The sequence below is a fragment of the Microcaecilia unicolor genome, chromosome 10, assembly GCF_901765095.1.
Source record: "Microcaecilia unicolor chromosome 10, aMicUni1.1, whole genome shotgun sequence".
NCBI classification, from domain to species: domain Eukaryota; kingdom Metazoa; phylum Chordata; class Amphibia; order Gymnophiona; family Siphonopidae; genus Microcaecilia; species Microcaecilia unicolor.
The window spans coordinates 41089815-41110185 of record NC_044040.1 but is presented as its reverse complement, the minus strand read 5'-3'; the positions used below and the strand labels follow the sequence as shown (position 1 = coordinate 41110185).

Here is a 20371-nt window from a genome sequence, read left to right as displayed (position 1 = left end):
ACAAATAAGTGGCTCAAAGGAACATGCCGTGAAGGCGAGCCCAATGCCACACCCAGACAGCCTCCTGACACAGAAGGCGTGATCCGGTGCCCCCCTGCTTGGTGATGCAATACATTGCAGCCTGATTGTCTGTTTGAATGAGAATAATTTGATGGGACAGACAATCTCTGAAAGCTTTTAGAGCGTTCCAGACCGATCAAAACTCCAGGAGGTTGATCTGAAGATTTGTTTCCTGGAGGGACCAAGCACCTTGAGTGTGAAGCCCATCTACTTGAGCTCCCCATCCCAGGAGAGAGGCATCCATCATCAGCAACCTTTGTGGCTGAGGAATTTGGAATGGAAGTCCTAGAGTCAAATTGGATAGAATTGTCCACCACTGAAGAGAGTGAACAAGCTCTGGGGACACTTGGATGAGATCCTCCAGATTCCCCATGGCTTGATACCACTGAGAAGCCAGGGTCCATTGAACTGGTCTCATGTGAAGATGTGACATGGGTGTAACGTACACTGTGGAAGCCATGTGGCCCAGCAATCTCAACATCTGCCGAGCTGTGACCTGCTGAGAGGCTTGAACCTTGGATGCCAGCAAGACAAGATTGTCTGCTCTGGCTTTTGGGAAGTAGGCTCGAATCTTGTGTGTAGAGCAGGGCTCCTATGAACTCCAATTGCTGAACAGGGCGGAGATGGGACTTGGGGTAATTTAAAACAAATCCTTGTAGCTCAAGCCCCGAACACTCATCCACATGGACTCCTGAGCACCCTCCTTGGAGGTGCTCTTCACCAGACAATCATCTGCATAGCGATACTGCGACTACTGCTAAACACTTCCGGTGAGCTGAAAGTAGTGGGATACGAGAATATGCATCCTTTAAATCCAGAGAGCACAGCCAATCGTTTTTCTGAATCACTGGGAGAAGGGTGTCCAGGGAAACCATCCTGAACTTTTCTCGGACTAGAAATCTGTTCAGGACCCTCAGTTCTAGGATGGGATGCATCCCCCCTGTCTTCTGCACAAGAAAGTACCTGGAATAGAATCCCTGCCCTTCTTCCCCTGGTGGAACGGGTTCGACCACATGGGCCTTCAGAAGGGCAGAAAGTTCCTCTGCAAGTACCTGCCTGTGCTGACAGCTGAATGAAAGATCTCAATGGGCAATTTGGGAGTCTGGAAACCCAATTGAAGATGTACCTGAGATGGACTATTTGAAGAGCCCACTGGTCAGAGGTTATGAGGGGCCACCTTTGGTGAAAATATTTCAACCTTCCCCCACTGGCAACTCGTCCGAGACAGACACTTTTACTGCGGCTATGCTCTGCTAAAGCCAGTCAAAAACTCATCCCTTGCTTTGACTAGGGAGCAGCAGGGACCTCAGGTGCCTGCTGTTGACAAGAACAAGCGTGCTGGGGCTGAGCTGAGCAAGCTGATGAGTCAAAGGAGTGCACCTACACTTAAGAGGAGTAGTAGTAGGGAACACTCTTTGACTTGCCAAAAAACCTCCTAGATGAGGAGGTGGATGCAGAAGGCGTCTGGCAGGAGAGAGAATAGATAGTATCAGTGTGCTTCTTGATTTGGTCTGCGATCTCCTCAACCTTCTCTGGCAAGGGGCATCCACCAACCTCTATTAAACAGAATGTTCCAAGTCAGAAATATGCAGCCATGAGAGTCTGTGCATTGCTATACTTTGAGCACAGATCCTGGATGCCCCTGGCCAAGAACTTGTGACAAGCCTTCTGCTACTTGACCAACTGACGAAAAAGCTCAGCGTGTTCCACAGGGAGCGTATCGACCAAGTCTGACAGCTGTCGCACCAAGTTTCGCAAGTATACGCTCGTGAAGAGCTGGTATGACTGAATATGGGAGATCAGCATTGCGGCCTGATACATCTTTCTCCCAGGATTCTAGTTTTTCTGCCTGGGGGAGCCGAGGCATAGTCCCTAGTACTCCTGGCTCTTTTGAGGACGGATTCCACCACCATGGAGTGGTGAGGCAACTGAGGCCTTACAAACCCAGGCTCACTGTGGCTCCGATATTGGGTATCAATCTTCTTGGGGACAACAGGGACCGACAGAGGGGATACCCAGTTCCTGACGAGGGCTGCCTTAAGTATCTCATGGAGAGGAGCCATCACAGCCTCTTTAGGAGGAGATGTATAATTCAGGACCTCAAGCATCTTGGCCCTGGGCTCATCCTCCACCTCTAAAGAAATGGAATGGCATCAGCCATTTCCTTCACAAAAGATGGGAAAGAAAGGCTCTCCATCGGAGCCTGTCTCCTTGCAGGTGGTGGGGAGGGCTCAGAAGGAATCCTATAAGACTCATCCTAGGAAAAGTATCTAGGATCCTCCTCTGATTCCCATGAGTACTCCTCCTCAGTGATGGATAGAATCTCCCTAAGGGATGTCCGAGACCAAGCATGCCTTGATGCCGAGAAGCCATGTCCTCGAGAGCGGTGTCGAGAGACCAGCTCCCACATCGATTCCAGGAAAGCTTCCTCCACCAACGTCGAGGGGGTACAGGCCTGGATGGCAGTTGACACTGGTGCACAAGTGGCACCAGCGTCAGAGGCCGCATCACTGGCTGAGAGCTGGCAGGGCCACAGCAGGAAGTATGGCAGGCGCAAGCACCTCCAATATCGAAGCACAGTGCTTCAAGAGGCATTCCAGCAGCTCAGGGAGCAAGGCCCGGATGCCCTCATTGAGGACCAACATCAGGAAAGGCTGCACAACCGCTGAGGCCAATATGGAAGCAGGATATCAGCTGCTTGGACAATCGCATTGGCATCTCCTGTATGGAATGAGAGCGGTCCTCCCGTTGCCAAACCCCTCAGCACCGCAGAGCTCCCGGCACCGTGTATTGAGGGTGATCAATGACGGCACTTCTTGGCCTTCGCCCGAAGCACATCATCCATGCTCCTCAATGACGATGAGGACAACGTCGAATCCTCATGTCATCTTGTGGTCTGGTCCGACGGTCCCGGGGGGCCTGTACAGCAGGAGGCCTCAAGACAGGTGAAGACCCACTTGATGCCTCACTGCTCCCAGTGTCATGAGATCTCAATGCAGCCATGCTTACCAATGCTCCCGATGCAACACTCGACGTCGATGCTGACGCCTCTGACCTCTACAGATGTCAAGGAACCGGACCTGGCTCCAAAAATCTTTTCACGTTCAGCCTCATGGCAAACCTGAGTCGTCTTCTTCATATGAAGACAGCGAACACAGTTAACAAGGCTATGGTCGGGCCCAAGACACTGCAGACACCAAAAATGGGTGTCCTTTCCCGAGATGGTCCAGTTGCACCAGGTACAACGCTTGAAGCCACTGGGAGTCTTCATGGACATGGACAGAAAGACCTCGCCAGCCAAATCAAATGACTCGATGGTGCCTGAAAAAGGAGTGAAGGCATGAAAAAGGGGACTACCCGACCAGAGTTAGGGCCTAAAAGCAGCCCATGTTGAAAATAAAGTAACACAGGCAAAAAAACACTAATAAAATAAGGGTTTGTTAGTTTTTAAAGAAACAGATCTGAAATAAAAGAGAAACGAAAAGAAAGGCCAAAGGCACTAAAAAAGCTCTAATACCATGCGTGCAAAGAGAGACCAAAAAGTGCAGCTTCTCTTCAAGCTGAAAAAATGAAACTGAGAGGACCGCGTTCTCGCGGCGGGCGGAGGGCACTGGAGCATGCATGGTGGAGCATGGCTCATGCTTCACAAAGCTCTGACTTTTTACTTTGGCATAAATGCTAGACCAGGCGATGCGGATCAGCATCTACCCATGTGTGAGAATATGCCAGCCTGCTTAGAATAATAGTATTCCATTATCTATGATCACATATGTTCTATAGCTACACAGTGGCAACCCTAAAGTTGTAGTAATCCACAGCTGACATGACTATTTTTGCATAATCTCAAACTTTCTGACATCCCCCTGATTTTAATGGAGAAATTCACAGCACGATGCAATGGTGTAGTTGTGACCCAGAACATGTTTGAACCTTCTTTTACAATCAGAATTTTGTTATGGCTGAAATTTAAAGTTCAACAGAATTTCTAAGTACATCCAATATGGGTTTAATGAATTAGTGTTGATAAAACAGAAAGCTGTTCCTGGTTTTGAATAAAATAAGCACACAATTAATGAATATTTGGTCAAATAATTGCATCAAAATTAACATTTAAGTTCTCCATTATAGTTCCTCTCTGAAGACTGTGTCCTGTCTGTTCTTTAGACACACCAGTTTTTTCTTTTATGGAAACAAAACTAATAAAAAGGCACACTACAATGGTGGCAATACTCTCCATAGATCTACATTCATCCACTTCCCTGCTGTGAATTTTGTATAATTGTTAAGCATTTAGCCTATAATTAAGGAATACAAAATGAATGCAGAACAAAGGATGGGAAGATTTATATATATATATATTTGTGCCCCTTTTGAAAGGGCATTAAAACACACAATGGGACTCAGTGAGGATTCTGCCATTATCTGTTTATCTACTCTAAAGAAAAAGTACATAATGTGGTTTGTTATCCCATCTGTGCTCAATTGGTTTCCTGAGTACCTGCAGCAATGCAGCCTATTTGGCAGCCTTTAGCATCCATGAGTGCCAAATAATTCTTTAAACCATTGTTCAGCTATTTAACTCTGTCATATAAGCATCAACAAGAGTAATCATTGTAAACATGTGGTTAGCCAACTTACCTTCCGACAGACCAGATGGCAATCACAATGTTGTAAGACTGTCAACTTTTTTGATCTTTGCCAATCATCCCATTTCAGAACCTCCATAATACAGTGTGCACCCTCTTCAACCCTGAAAATCTGCCATCTGGCTCTAATTTCATAGCATGAAATCACAATAAGGCATCAAGGGAATTGATGGAGTGAATTTCACTTACATCATTTTCAAATTAGATACCTTGCCATACTTTATAAGTGTTTACATTCTTACAGCAATAACTATGTTTTCCACTGCAACTCATACAAGAAGCTTATTCGATATTATATTTGATACTCAGAAATGTCTGAGAACAATAATTTAAGGTATTTCTCCAATAATGATCACATTTGTTTTTATATATAAATAATTGAATCCCCCCAAAAATATATATGATCAACTTAAGCCTGAAATTCTTACTTCAAAGGGTTTTATAAAGAAGGAAAAACAGCCTCAAAGAGCTCAAAGATACAATGTATATACAGAGCTAAACGGATCAAAAAGATCCTCTCTTCATCATTGGCCGTAAAAAAACCTTCTAGAATAGAGTACTATCCACAAAATACTTTTTAATTAAACATGGTATTCGATATATTAATGAATCTTTTCTAAAGCACCTCCATTAAAATGAAAATCTCAGACTCAGCTACCATCTGGTGAGCATATTTATTTATTTATGAACATTTATACCCCACGTTTTTCCAAGCCGACGGTGGCCAGCGTTTCACGTTGCTGCATCAGGGTCTTAGAGGCAGGGTTCTGCTTTGCACTAAGAGCAACCACATAAGCCTGCTGTACGGCGTCATTCGCTGGCCACCGTCAGCTTGCGGCAGAAGGGCGAAGACTGCAGACATAGAGAGCAGTGAACCAGCTGTACTCAGACCTACTAAACAGGCACGGGCACAGGAAAAGTCTATCGGCACTTGAACCAAGATAAGTGTCTTTTTTATTTATGCTCACCAGATGGTAGCTGAGTCTGAGATTTTCATTTTAATGGAGGTACTTTAGAAAAGATTCATTAATATATTGAATACCACGCTTAATTAAAAAGTATTTTTGTGAATAGTACTCCATTCTAGAAGGTTTTTTTACGGCCAATGATGAAGAGAGGATCTTTTTGACCCGTTTAGCTCTGTATATACATTGTATCTTTGAACTCTTTGAGGCCGTTTTTTCCTTCTTTATAAAACCCTTTGAAGTATGAATTTCAGGCTTAAGTCTATCATATACATATTTTGGGGGGGATTCAATTATTTATATATACTCTTGCGATTTGTTGATCCCATCTCCCCTTTGAATATCATTTTAGCACATTTGTTTTTAACCTGAATAAGGGGTTAATATTAATATACTGGCTCATGAGGTGGTGGGATAAAACATGTGCAATGACAAATTTCATCTTGCTTTTGATAAACAGTTTCACAATTATTGCACAGGGTTTTGCACGTACTCAACAAAAAATGAAATTAAAGACTCAACTTACTTCCCATGTAACAATGGATCCAAAGGAGGGTGCTGAGCTCCATACACATGTTGAATGCTAAAGGAGGGGAAAAAAACATTTATATAGCTTTATTTCCCTTTTGTTATCAAGCACAGAATTTAACATGAGAAAGCAACAGGTATTCTCCATGTCCACAGAATAATGAAGACAACTTGGTTTGTTCTGCTGTGCAAGCTGCATGTTCGGACGCGCTCTCTCTAGGCTTGTTAGCTAAATATTTGAACCAATCAGGTGCCTGAACATGCTTCCCTGCCTTACTGACATTAGTAAGAGTCTGAGTTCTCTCTTTTCCACTTTCTGTTGCTTTCTCTCAGGTAGGTAAAAGTCAAGAAAATATATACATGGATGAATAACCTAATTGCTAAAGCAGCCAGTTGAGAGCCACAGCAGACATCCAAAGGTTGCCAGTTCAAGCCCCACTGCAACTTTTAAATAAAGAAAGAGAGAAAACAAGAAGGAGAAAAGACAGTCAATTTAGTGCCAACCCAAAGGGCTGGTACTGGCGGGCTCAAGTTCTGACAATGCGATGAGCGCTCCTGACCCTGTGGGCTCCTTGCCAGAACCAACAGGTCATGGCATTAATGAATTACCCCATCAAGGTTCTCTTGCTAAGGTAAAACCTTAGGCTCATTCTAAGGGGTCTAAAAACCAGAGTACATAGATTTAAAAAAAAAAAAAAACACTTCTCAGAAACAGCTTTTAGGCTCTTTACCAGTACCAATGGGTCAGGGCACCAATGCACTTACTCTCCTCAAGGTTCCCTTGTAAAGGTGAAATCTTCAGCTCATTCTAAGGGGTCTCAAAAAACAGAGCACATACATATAAAAGACACTTCTCAGAAACAATGTAACAATAAAGCGCTCTTTCACCAACAGAAAAAAATCTCCAGTGACTGCACAAGCGCTTCATCCAAACATTCTGTTGTAAGTAACAGCACAAAGCTCTCTCATCGGTCTCTCATCTGAACTGCCACCTAAAAGTTTTTAAAAAGCCAGCTAGAGTTAAGCATATTCAAGAGACCTACCCTCCTCAGCTCACGCTGCAACATCCTCATGCCTCTCCAACCATGAATTTAACCTCTTCAAAACTTCAAACACAGGATACAGCTACCCTTCTATTACAATTGTTTCGGTAAGTACTTCAGCAGCCTGTAGGTCATTCTTCTCAACAAACTCTACTGTTTCAGCCACCAATGCATGCTGCTTTTCCTATGCCACAATCTTCTCCTCTGGTGCCTTCCTACAAAAATATTAGCCTCACTCCATCCCATATATGCTAGCAACATTTTACTACCAATTTAATTGCAGTCATTTCTTCAGAAGAGAAACAAGAAAACCTTCCTCCTGAGAATCCATCTCCACCTTCATCTTTGTCCTCAAAGTCAGTGCAGCCTGAGGCTGAGGCAATAAAACAGGACACAATGCTAGAAGATGCTACCTACTAAAGATGTTAAAGAACTAGTGTTAGAAGCAGAGACTACACCTATGAACAGAAAGAACTTTGAGGGTATGATGAAAGCTATTGACACCCCTACGGGACCAATTACTGTCTCTATTCCCTCAGTACTCCACTCAACCTAGATCAAAACATCTGGACAGTAAACATGAAGTCCAATCTGCTGCAGGACGTGATAAAACCACAATTACCATGTCACTCTGTGGTTCTAGAGACAGTCAAAAGCTTCAAAATCGCATGCTGTTTATCCTCCTGGCAAAGATCCAAAGTCTCTAGACACCGTGGACAGAAAGGTTTATTCAGGAGCTATGCTAGCATCCAGAATTGCAGCACATCAATTGCAAATCCTTCGTTATCAACATTTACACCTTTACAAGATATTGGCTGCTCTTCCTCCAAATACTCTGGAACCACTGACCAATACCCTTAAGAGCTTTGAAGAAACCACTTTTCATCTCATAAAAGACATCTATGACACCACTTCCAGTGTAGAAGCAGTGTTCATAGCTGCCAGAAGGATTGCATGGCTTTGTGCCTCAAGCCTTATTGATGACCTTCATGATCATTTTATGATGTTCCCAGTCAAGGGGATAACTTATTTGGCAATAAGGTAAATAATACAGTATCTCACATAACAAAGCTATATTAACAGAATTCTGAAATCCTTCAGGGAATACTTCAAACCCATACAAGCATTTTCATTACTTTTCAACCAGAAAATCTTATCAACCTCAACGTTATCCACAAATCAACTACCAAAGTACCAACCGTATTCAAATTAGTCTCGACTTCTTTCTGCAACTCAACAAAAAATTTCAACGGCAAAAACCACAAGAGTGGAAGACTCAATCTTCATGCTCCAATGCTTCATCTAAATTAAACCCTAGCTTCTGACAATCTGCCACTGGTGGGGGAGGGAGGCATACAACACATTTTGAAAGAGTGGCAGGCAATTACCAAGGACACATTTATTTATTTATTTATTTGTGACATTTATATCTCACGTTTTCCCAACAAGTTTGAGTTCAATGTGGCTTACAATAAACAGTATAGGATACATAATAAAGAATAATGCGTATGAAAGTAATTTGTTGTAAGAATCCAATTTTACAACACAGTATTTATTTTGTTTTTGTTACATTTGTACCTCGCGCTTTCCCACTCATGGCAGGCTCAATGCGGCTTACATGGGGCAATGAAGGGTTAAGTGACTTGCCCAGAGTCACAAGGAGCTGCCTGTGCCTGAAGTGGGAATCAAACTCAGTTCCTCAGTTCCCCAGGACCAAAGTGCACCAGCCTAACCACTAGGCCACTCCTCCACTCGTAAACATACTGGGGTAACTATGGATGTTTAACATTTAGAAAAATTGTTATGAATGAGAAACTATACATGGGTCATCAAGATCACCCAAGGTTAGAGAACAAACTTTGGTACAAGTAGGGTGAGAGCGAGAGAATGAAGGTCCAGGCACCTGATTGGTAAAAATATTCAGTTAACAATTTAGAGAGAATACATCCAAACACGCAGCCTGCAGAGCAGGAAAAAAAAAAAGTGTGTCTGCATTATCCTGATATCCACAGAAAACACCTGTTACAGGTAAGCTTCACTTTGTGTGAACAGGGTCACTGTATTTTACCATTACTTAATTACAAAGAAGTCAAGTTAGCTTTTTTTCAGGTCAAAAAGGAAGCCAAAGTGAATAGCTATTTAAGGATACCACATAAAAATGTCTGTTATTCATAGAGCAGGAGCTGCAAGGAAGATCACTTAAAATGGGCAATAAGGGTATAATGAAGCATTTTGAGCTTACCAGAAGAGCACCTAATATTTTCAAATAATCCTCTCTTTAAAAAAAAGGGGGGGGAGAACAGAAACCATCACAATAACAGATCACATTATATTTAAGCCCTTGTTTATTTATTTTTTTTGTTACATTTGTACCCCGCGCTTTCCCACTCATGGCAGGCTCAATGCGGCTTACATGGGGCAATGGAGGGTTAAGTGACTTGCCCAGAGTCACAAGGAGCTGCCTGTGCCTGAAGTGGGAATCGAACTCAGTTCCTCAGGACCAAAGTCCACCACCCAACCACTAGGCCACTCCTCCACTGTTGCTACTATTTGAGATTCTACATGGAATGTTGCTATTCCACTAGCAACATTCCATGTAGAAGTTGGCCCTTGCAGATCACCCATGTGGCCGCGCAGGCTTCTGCTTCTGTTAGTCTGACGTCCTAGAAGCCTGCGCAGCCTTCTACATGGAATGTTGCTAGTGGAATAGCAACATTCCATGTAGAATCTCCAATAGTAGCAACATTCCATGTAGAATCTCCAATAGTATCTATTTTTGTTACATTTGTACCCCGCGCTTTCCCACTCATGGCAGGCTCAATGCGGCTTACATGGGGCAATGGAGGGTTAAGTGACTTGCCCAGAGTCACAAGGAGCTGCCTGTGCCTGAAGTGGGAATCGAACTCAGTTCCTCAGTTCCCCAGGACCAGAGTAGAGAGCTGCACGGCTTCCGTCCCCGCGGGAATCCCGCGGAACCCGCGGGATTCCCGCGGGGACGGAGGCAGTTCATGTGGGGTTCCCGCGGGGATGGAAGCAGTTCTGCGGGGTTCCCGCGGGGACGGAGGCAGTTCCTGCGGGGATCCCGCGGGGATGGAACCAGTTCTGTGGGCTTCCCGTGGAAGTGTAAGCTGCACCTGCACCAGCCTCTCATCTACCGAATACCAATTTATTTGAGTGCTGTCTCCTCCTCCTTTTCTTCCTTGCTTTAACAGCATAAATGTGGAAAGTCTTCCATTAAGGGGGTGGTAGAGTCACAAATGATGACGGAATTCAAAAAGGCGTGGGATGAACACAGAGGATCTCTAATTAGAAAATGGAAGTTATATAAAAGCTAACCTTAAATGGCTGCATGTGTGTGGATGTGTCAAGTGACGCTTAGATGGCGACTCTGGCTGTGATGAACTAGAGCTGATACCTGGCAGACTTGTATGTTCTGTGTCTCATACATGGCAATCTGGTGTAGGATGGGCTGGAAAGGGCTTAGACAGCAACTTCAGTGGCTGGATCATGAGGACAGTGCTGGACAGACTTTTACGGTCTGTGTCCCACAAATGAGAACATGAATAGGCTGGAGTGGGCTTCGATGGCAACTCCAGCAGTTAGAACATAAGGATGGGGCCAGATAGACTCCTATGGTCTTTGTTCCAGAAACACGAAAGAAAGACCATAATCAAGTATATAATATCACACTCATTGATTTAATGATGAATTGATCATGAGTGTGACTATTGGGCAGAGTGGATGGACCGTTCAAGTCTATTTGCTGTCACTTACTATGTTACTATTAATCCTCTTTGCTCCCAGGCTGGTGCACAGACCTCAGCTCTGACACAGGCACGAGAATCAGATGTCACCTGACCTACTGGCGCGTGCATGTGGCGGCCTCTCAGCACACAATCCCAGTGAATCAGAGACAAATCTTACATGTGCGCACCAGAGTGTTCCAAGTTCCAACTTCCGGTTTTTCCTTGCCTACAGTGCTGTGGCTCAAATCCAGAAAGGGAGCTGACTGGAACTTTCTTTTATGTACTATTAAATTCTTACGGGGATGGGTGGGGATGGGTTAAATTCTTGCGGGGACGGGTGGGGACGGGTTGGGATGGTTTAAATTTTTGCGGGGATGGGTGGGTACGGGTAAGATTCCAGCGGGGATGGGTGGGGACGGGTAAGATTCCAGCAGGGACGGGCGGGGATGGGTAGGATTTCTGTCCCCGTGCAACTCTCTAGACCAGAGTCCACCACCCTAACCACTAGGCCACTCCTCCACACTAAGGTTTTGCAGCTATTGCATAGTAATAGCCCAAATTAACATATAAAAATTCAAAGTGCAGTGACATATGAAATACTTGAATATTAATTAAACTATGCAATATATGCTTGAGGTTTGCAATTTCTAATTGGTCCCTCAGATATCCTATAGTCACCCAAAGCACAAACAGCAGTAGATTAATGTCTCAACAGTACAATTTTCAAGGCAAGCCCTCATTTTTAATCTTTCAAATGCAAGTTATTAGTGCCAAACACTTAACACCACAGTTGACGTGAAAAGATTTAGAGCAGTGTTTCTCAAAGGTCAATGTCTGTCACCTCCACTATATGCAAATCTCTTTCATGCATGCTCATTAGAGATATCCTGACAACCTAACTGGCTGGTCATCCCCTGGGACAGGTTTGAGAACCAATGACAGCGGCTAGCCAGACCATCAGATTACAGTATTTTCATAAAGGAAAACTATATTTGTAGCTTACCTGATAGCTCAAGTTCTGCCAGACCTGTCCTCCAGCGGGAGAAGAGAGATCAAATTCCTTCTCAATCCACTACATATACCAGTGCAGCAAGTAGCCTGTCACTATTCTTTGGTTTACCAAACTGTCTCCACAGACATGCCCTTGAATCTTCTATTGCCTATTGACCAGCGTTTAGGCTTTTATATCTACAAATAAATAAATCCTAATAAATAAATATCCCTTTCTTTCTAAGTTGTGCAACCTATGACATCTCCCTCTTTCTTTCTTTCTCTCTCACTCACAATAGTCTCATATTCCTTGAGTGGGTTCCTGGATTGGTCTGGCAGATCCCAAGGAGTCTGCACACAAATGGGAGTCTCAACTCATCCACTAGCTCCAGTCCCAGACCACAAACAAAACATGCATGCAGTTCCTTTCTCTCAGGCCACTCTTACCACACTCATCAGTTCCAGTTCATTTGCAGTGAAGCTTGGGAGCGGGTCACTGGTCCTGAATAGCAATCCGGGGATTGGGAGAGAATCTTACTCTGTTCCCACCTTCTACTCAGTCCATACCTACCCTGTAGAGTTTATTCCCAAAGGTTGTATTCCTCTCCTCTGTATTAAAACCACCTATGTGAGCTCAGATCCCTCCTCGGTCTGACCCTCCACCAGTGGTGACCACTCTCTTGATCCACCCTGCTCCTGGGATAAGCTCTCCCTAGATCCAGTCCCCTGCTCCCGGGCTGGGCCTTTTTCCTACCAACCCATAGCACACAAACTCCGAGTTGCAACTTTATGGACCCACAACCAGTCTCTTGCAACTAGAGAGCTGCACGGGAACGGGATTCGCGGGAATCCCGGGACGGAAGCAGTTCTGCAGAGGTTCCTGCGGGGTTGCCACGGGGACGGAAGCAGTTCTGGGACGGAGGCAGTTCCTGTGGGGTTCCCGTGGAAATGTAAGCTGCACCTGCGTCAGCCTCTCATGTACCAAGTACCAAGTTCTTTGAGTGCTGTCTCCTCCTCCTCCTTGCTTTAACAGCACAAATGTGGAAAGAATTCCATTAAGGAGACGGTAGAGACACAAATGATAACGGAATGCAAAAAGGCTTGGGATGAACACAGAGGATCTCTAATTAAAAAATGGAAGTTATAAAAAAAAAACTAACCTTAAATGGCTGCATGTGTGTGGATGTGTCAAGTGACGCTTAGATCGCGACTCTGGCTGTGATGAACTAGGGCTGATACCGGGCAGACTTGTATGGTCTGTGTCTCATACATGGCAAACTGGTTTAGGATGGGCTGGAAAGGGCTTACACAGCAACTTCAGTGGCTGGAACATGAGGACAGTGATATACAGACTTTCACGGTCTGTGTCCCACAAATGAGAAGACAAATAGACTGGAGTGGGCTTAAATGGCAGCTCCAGCAGTTGGAACATAAGGATAGGGCCAGAGAGACTTCTATGGTCTATGTTCCAGAACCACCAAAGACCATAATCAGTATATAATATCGCACTCGATTTAATCATGAATTGATAATGAGCGTGACTATTGGGCAGACTGAATGGACCATTCAGGTCTTTATTTGCTGTCACTTACTATGTTACAATTAATCCTCTTTGCTCCCGGGCTGATGTGCAGACCTCAGCTCTGACACAGGCAAGAGCATCGTATATCACCTGACCTACTGGCGCGTGCATGTGGCGACCTCTTAGCACACAGTGCCAGTAAATCAGAGACAAATTTTACATGTGCACAACAGAGTGTTCCAAGTTTCAACTTCCATTCCTTCCTTGCCTACATTGCTGTGGCTCAAATCCAAAGACAGACTGAGGGAGCTGACTGGAATTTTCTTTTATGTACCATTAAATTCTTACGGGGATGGGTGGGGATGGGTTAAATTTTTGTGGGGATGGGTAAGATTCCAGTGGGGATGGGTAAGATTTCTGTCCCCGTGTAACTCTCTACTTGCAACCAATAGATCTCTGAATTCCAGGATTCCCCTTCTCTCCTTCAGGTCAACAGCAGGGGATGTTCAGGTAACTCAGACCTGTAGGCAAAGACCCTCTTTCAGGCACAACTCTCACCTTTATGCCCTACGAATCTTCTGCTCCCTTGTCACTCAGCCCAGAGACCCTTTTCTCCCTGTACTTTCCTTCTGCATTCTATTTCAAAACAATACCCAAGAGCTGGCCTTCCTCCCACCCTGGGACTTCCTAGTCACTCCCCCCCCCCCCCCCCCCCCCCCCCCCCCCCCCCCCCCCCCCCCCCAGTGACTCTCAATAAGGATTTCATCTCTTAGAAATCCCCATATAATGGGGGATTACAGGAGTATGAAGTTTATTAAACACAAGTACACCATCCACGTTTCACCATAAAAAAGGGCCGAGTCAAGAATAAGTGTCAATTCAGACATATAAAGTAAATGAAAAGAAAAACCCAGTACAAAACTCAATTCAAATCAATGTACACATAAATCCTAGACTATACAAATAATCAAATCATATGAAATAATAAGAAACTATAAAAACTGAATACATTCACACTATGATCAATCATATAAATGACTAAAATAAATAGTGTGCAACTGAAGCTATTGTGTGGTATGGTCTATCGAGACTTTAGCAAATTGAAATACTGAAAGCTCTTATTACAACATGTAGTGGGATATGCACAGAGGTTAAGAGTACACATGCATATACGCATGGTGACTAAAAGGAAGTGGAAAGAACACAATTGTCCCACTAAAAAAAAGGCAACACCTACAGGGGACTCTAAACACACCATCTCCTTGTAGCATAAATCAATTCTCAATACCTAAAAATTATAAAAAAAATGTTTTTAAAAATGGCATAATTCTTTTAAAAGAGAATTATGTGATTGCTCTTGCCAGTGCCGGTTCCATTCTCAAGATGGCTGCCAGGACCTCCTACAGCACTTTTGCGAGACTGCCTCACCAATCTATTACATTTCTTTAAAGGGGTGACCAAACATGTGGATAAAAGTGAGCCAGTCGATACTGTGTATCTGGATTTCCAAAAAGCGTTTGACAAAGTACCTCATGAAAGACTCCAGAGAAAACTGGAAAGTCATGGGATAGGAGGAAGTGTCCTATTGTGGATTAAAAACTGATAGAAAACAGAAAGTAGGGTTAAAGGGTCAGTATTCTCAATGGAGAAAGGTAGATAGTGGGGTTCCCCAGGGGTCTGTGCTGGGACTGCTGCTTTTTAAAGTATCTATAAATGATCTAGAGATGGGAGTAACTAGTGAGCTAATTAAATTTACTGACAACACAAAGTTATTCAAAGTTGTTAAATTGTAAAAGGATTGTGAAAAAATTACAAGAGGATTTTAAGAGACTGGGGGACTGGGCGTCTAAATGGCAGATGACGTTTAATGTGAGCAAGTGCAAAGTGATGCATGTGGGAAAGAGGAACCCGAATTATAGCTACGTCATGCAAGGTTCCACGTTAGGAGTCACCGACCAGGAAAGGGATCTAGGCGTCGTCGTTGATGACACGCTGAAACCCTCTGCTCAGTGTGCGGTGGCGGCTAAGAAAGCAAATAGAATGTTAGGTATTATTAGGAAAAGAATGGAAAACAAAAATGAGGACATTATAATGCCTTTGTGTCGCTACATGGTGTGACCGCACCTCGAATATTGTGCTTAATATTCAATAAAGGGGATGGAATGACTTCCCTATGAGGAAAGGCTGAAGCAGCTAGGGCTCTTCAGCTTGGCGAAGAGACAGCTGAGGGGAGAGATGATAGAGGTCTATAAAATAATGAGTGGAGTGGAAAGGGTAGATGTGAATCGCTTGTTTACTCTTTCCAAAAATACTAGGACGAGGAGGCATGAGATGAAGTTACAAAGTGGTACATTTAAAACGAATCAGAGAAAAGTTTTCTACACTCAATGTGTAATTACACTGTGGAATTCATTGCCAGAGAATGTAGTAAAAGCAGTTAGATTAGCGGGGTTTAAAAAAGGTTTGGATGACTTCCTAAAGGAAAAGTCCATAGACCATTATTAAAATGGACTTGGGGAAAATCTATTGCTCATTTCTAGGATAAGCAGCATAAAATGTATTGTACCTTTTTGTGATCTTGCCAGGTACGTGTGACCTGGATTGGCCAATGCTGGAAACAGGACGCTGCGCTTGATGGACCTTCGGTCTGTCCCAGTATGACAATACTTATGTAAGTCCCGGAATCTATTTTCTGGTACAGACATGTGAAGGAGAAAGCAGGGACACTCCTGCACCCATTACCTACCAACGAGAAGGCAGGGCCAAGGAGGAGGCTTCTGGGGGTGGGGGCTCAGGAGCAGCATTTTCGTTTTCCATTTATTCCAAAACCAAGCAGCCAATTTCGGTCACAGAAACCACAGATCCTGGTTTCGGTTTGGTTCTAACCTCCTTCACCATATAGCAGATCCTGATCCCTCTTGTTTGTTGATGTATGCTACAGTTGTCCCATTCAAGGCAGCTTTGGAACCTCACGAAGCCAATCCAATGGCCCTGATCATCAGTATGTATATCAGTTCCTTGGATCCTCTGCTTGACTGCCCTAGGTCACCTACCCTAAGACTGTGGAGCATCCCTGAAGCACTATAATGCGGTACTCTTCTTAAGTGTACCCCTTTCTCCAGATTTGCTCTAATGAGCCACCATTGCAGGCTCCATCTGGTAGTTTCTAATAAAGGGACCCTCTCATAGTAATCCCTGTCCCTCAGAAACAAATTGATCAGAAGAGTCACCTTTAATGGGCATACGAGCCCTTGCTTCAAGAACTGCATGAAGAACCCCCAGGGGGCACTCCCTCTACGAGAGCCACCCATTTCTCCCTGGTCTATAGAATTCAATATGTATAGCAGGAGTTGGTATGGGGCAGGGGCAGAGGTTCCCGGCAAAGCATCCTCCAGTTGTGTCCCAACTCCACAGGGGGAGGGGAAGACAGTTTTTCTCTCTCTGCAACTCAGCTGACAGAAAGTGACTAGAGGAAACTAACTGCTGAGAATTACATCTCAAGCAAAAAGAAGCCCGCCACAGAGCTGTTTTCTGTCAGCACGACTAGAATAGCACCTGCCCCTTTCCTGGAGCTTGGTCATGATCTCTAGATACTGCCTAGCTATGTACTGCCTGCTGCAACCTTCTTTTCAAGGTCCTGGTTGCAGAAGTTCAGAAACCCCAATGCTCGGAAACAAATGCAGGCACTAGAGGCCGTTAGCACCAAACTAATGCCTGCATTTGCTCCTGCCAAATGCTCAAAGCCAATGAACAAGTCAAACAATGAGCTCGCCAGCGCTGGGTGCAATGAGTATGCAAATGCATGAAAAAGAGGGCCTCCCGTATTCCTTCCCAATGCTAAGCGGGCAGCGAAACAAACAAGGGCGCTCCTCCCACAGCAAATCCTACACCAGCTCGGAACTGGTGTTAGGGTTGTGCCAAGCAGGGGAGAAATACAGAGACCAGTGCAGCCTCTCTCACTCTTGTGGAGGTTGGCACATGTAGAAACATAACAGGTGCAGCATCAGGAAAGGTGACCTGTGTCAGGTGTACAGTCTTCAGTCACTGAAAGTTAAAACTGGATTTCATCTTAAGAATCACTTTTAAAAGGTCCGGATTTTTATTCCCCTTGAGCTGACGGCTGCCAGTAAGTGCAGCTGTTCCTCCTTCTTCTCCCCTCCCCCCTTCAGGCATTTTAAGCATGTGCAAAAGAGCTGTGCTTGATGTACAACTCTTCAGTGCAGGCGCCAGGCATCATCCTTCCGCTAATTTTCCCTAATGCTCAGTGCTGACACTGCACCTAAATTTGCACGTCATTAGCGCTGATCATTAGGGACCTGTGTTGCAGTGCTGTTGTGGTGGTATTTTTCCATGCTGTATTGAACTGTGTTGGAGTTTTGAGCATCTGAGCCAGAGAGAATACTCCTTGAAATCAATCCTTTCTACTCTAACTTTTTTTCTGCAATGAAGCGCTCCTTAATGCTGAGTAGTAAGAAAAAAACACGCAGCACACACACTCAACAAAAGAGCACATTAAACAGAATGTGCGCTATTCCGTTAAACCAGAACAGAACAAATCAAATGTCATTTAAAAATATACACACACACACACACATAGATTTGAACCTGGAAAAAGTGGGCAAAATTCACCTGAGCAAACCCTTAAAAAAAAGGTTTGCTCCTGGGCTGCCCAAAGGCTTATACAGTTTCCCCTTTAACCCAGAAGAAAGAGAGTAAACAACGGTAAGGACTCCACTATTCCCCAGAGCCAGATATAAGCAGAACACCACACCTCTCTCTACAGTGGCTCTCCTGCCACACTTCCCTTCTGCAGAGGAAACTCTCCGGGAGCTCTGGGGCTACAATAGCATCTCTGTCTGCTGCCTTTTCTCTTTGCTTTCCTTCAATTTGTTTGCTTTTTCTTTTTCCAAAAATGTTAGCTGAAAGATTTAGTGAGAAGCAGCTGCATCCAAAAAGTCCTCAGACGAAATTCTTGAACAGCCTCAAAGGTGTCCTTCACAGCCTGATTTGGGGAAGCTCCACACTACAGCAGAGCAGTCAAATATCCTGTAATACACTAGGCCCCGACTCAACAGTAAAACCCAAAGCTACCAGAACTTCTAATTCTCTTAATTGTGGAACTACATACCTTCCCTGCTGGAGTCAGAGAATGCTGCTGCTGCAACCTTAAATATAGTGTACAGAGGAGCAATTTGCCCCGTCTTCTAGTCCCACTGCTAGAGAAAGGCTATATTCCTACTGGTCTGGCATAGATAAAGAACAATGAAATCCCTTCAGGAATATTTTTTTACGGGATATCAAACATAGCTTTACGAAAGTTACACATTGTACATTTTTCACATTCTGCTGTTTAAACAACAAATTCAAACTGCACACGGGTTTGTTCCACCGATGAACACAACATACTCTATACTTTTGACATGAAACAATGATTTATTCAAACAATTAAGAAAAAAAATTTATTGGACAAGTCTTCACAACCTCTCTCATACCAAACCCAAATTATCTCCAGTTCAGTTCCATAAATGGCCTTAACAAGGCCCTAGTAAGTTAAATAGAGCCCACCTATATCCAATTACAGCAGTTGATCTGAATGAAGAATCAAGCTGTTTCTTTTGTATGAAGTGAATCTGAAGCAGAGGTCTAAACAGGCCAAGCACAGAGCTGTCAAAAGAACTCTGATAAAGTTATTCAAAAGATACACACTAGGGGAAAACTATAAAAAACAAATTTAAACACCCCTTGGGGCACTGTCAGATTCATGACCATAAAGAAGAAACAGTTTGGCATTACCAAGACACTTCTTTGATCAGGCTGTCCCTCCAAAGTTGACAAGCCAAGGGTTAAGGAACCAGATCTGAAACCAAAAGAAAATCTGTGAAAAGACTTGAAAGCTACATCCACAGATGATCCCCGAACATCAAAAAAAATTGAAATACTCTGACATGAAGAAGAGGCAAAAAGTGCAACATCCCACTGGGCAAAGTATTCTCAACAACTCATAGCTTTTATTGTTCTGAAAGGAGCTTCCACCAAGTAAGGTAAAGACATATACAATCAAAACTTCTTGGTTTCTTATTTTAATTACTCTTTGAATATTTCTATAACTGATCTGTCAAGCTAAAAGTGTAGGGTATGTTGACTAGGTCAGTGAAAAACTACATCAAAAAATATATTTCAAATAGCAAAAAACAGTTGAATGTGAAACATGTATAAGAATGCTAAGAACTGTTCAAAAGCACTAAGGACTAAATTCTATATATGGTCCCTAAAAAAAAAAATCTGTGACGAAAAAAACTGCTCAGTATTAGTCTGACATCCGAGAACCATGAATACATTTAGGTGCTGCCATTTATACCAATGGAAACGTGGGGCAAATACTTGCACCTAAATTAGGTGCGGATCCCACCTTATTCTATAATTAAGTACATAACTGAAAGGAACACACCTATGACCTTCCCATTTCTACACCCCCTTTTTTGACTCACATGTAAAATTTAGGCGCGCATCCCACACCTAAATTTTTTCACGTACATTTTAATTCTAATTAGTGCCATTAATTGCTTGTTAAAAAGCTAATTATCAGCACTAATTAGCTCATTAATTAATTAAATTGTGTGCGCAAGTTTTAGCGTTTTTTATGGAATTTGGGCTAAAATGTGCACAGTACAAGAAAATGTTTTTGTGGGTTTTTCAAATTGCTATTCCTCAATTAATCTCACCAGTGACCACCTACTTTAATTCTTCTCAGATATGTCCTTACAGTATTACAGGAAAGCTTTCCATTTGTTTTTGTACGTCTTGCTTGTCTTTCTTGAGTGGAATGCATGCTGGTAAGAATAGGGAATGTCCATTATTTGCTGCATACAGA

The 20371-nt window shown here is 43.6% G+C and overlaps 1 protein-coding gene across 1 annotated transcript in view; it reads right to left on the bottom strand.

Annotated features, from left to right (window-relative positions):
* The window catches only part of TBC1D22A (TBC1 domain family member 22A), a 382275-nt gene that overhangs the window by 338357 nt on the left and 23547 nt on the right, over positions 1 to 20371 (bottom strand). Inside the window, exon 2 of the mRNA XM_030216168.1 lies at positions 6198 to 6254. Coding sequence (XP_030072028.1) covers positions 6198 to 6254 — 57 coding nt within the window. The remainder of the gene's footprint in view (positions 1 to 6197; positions 6255 to 20371) is intronic.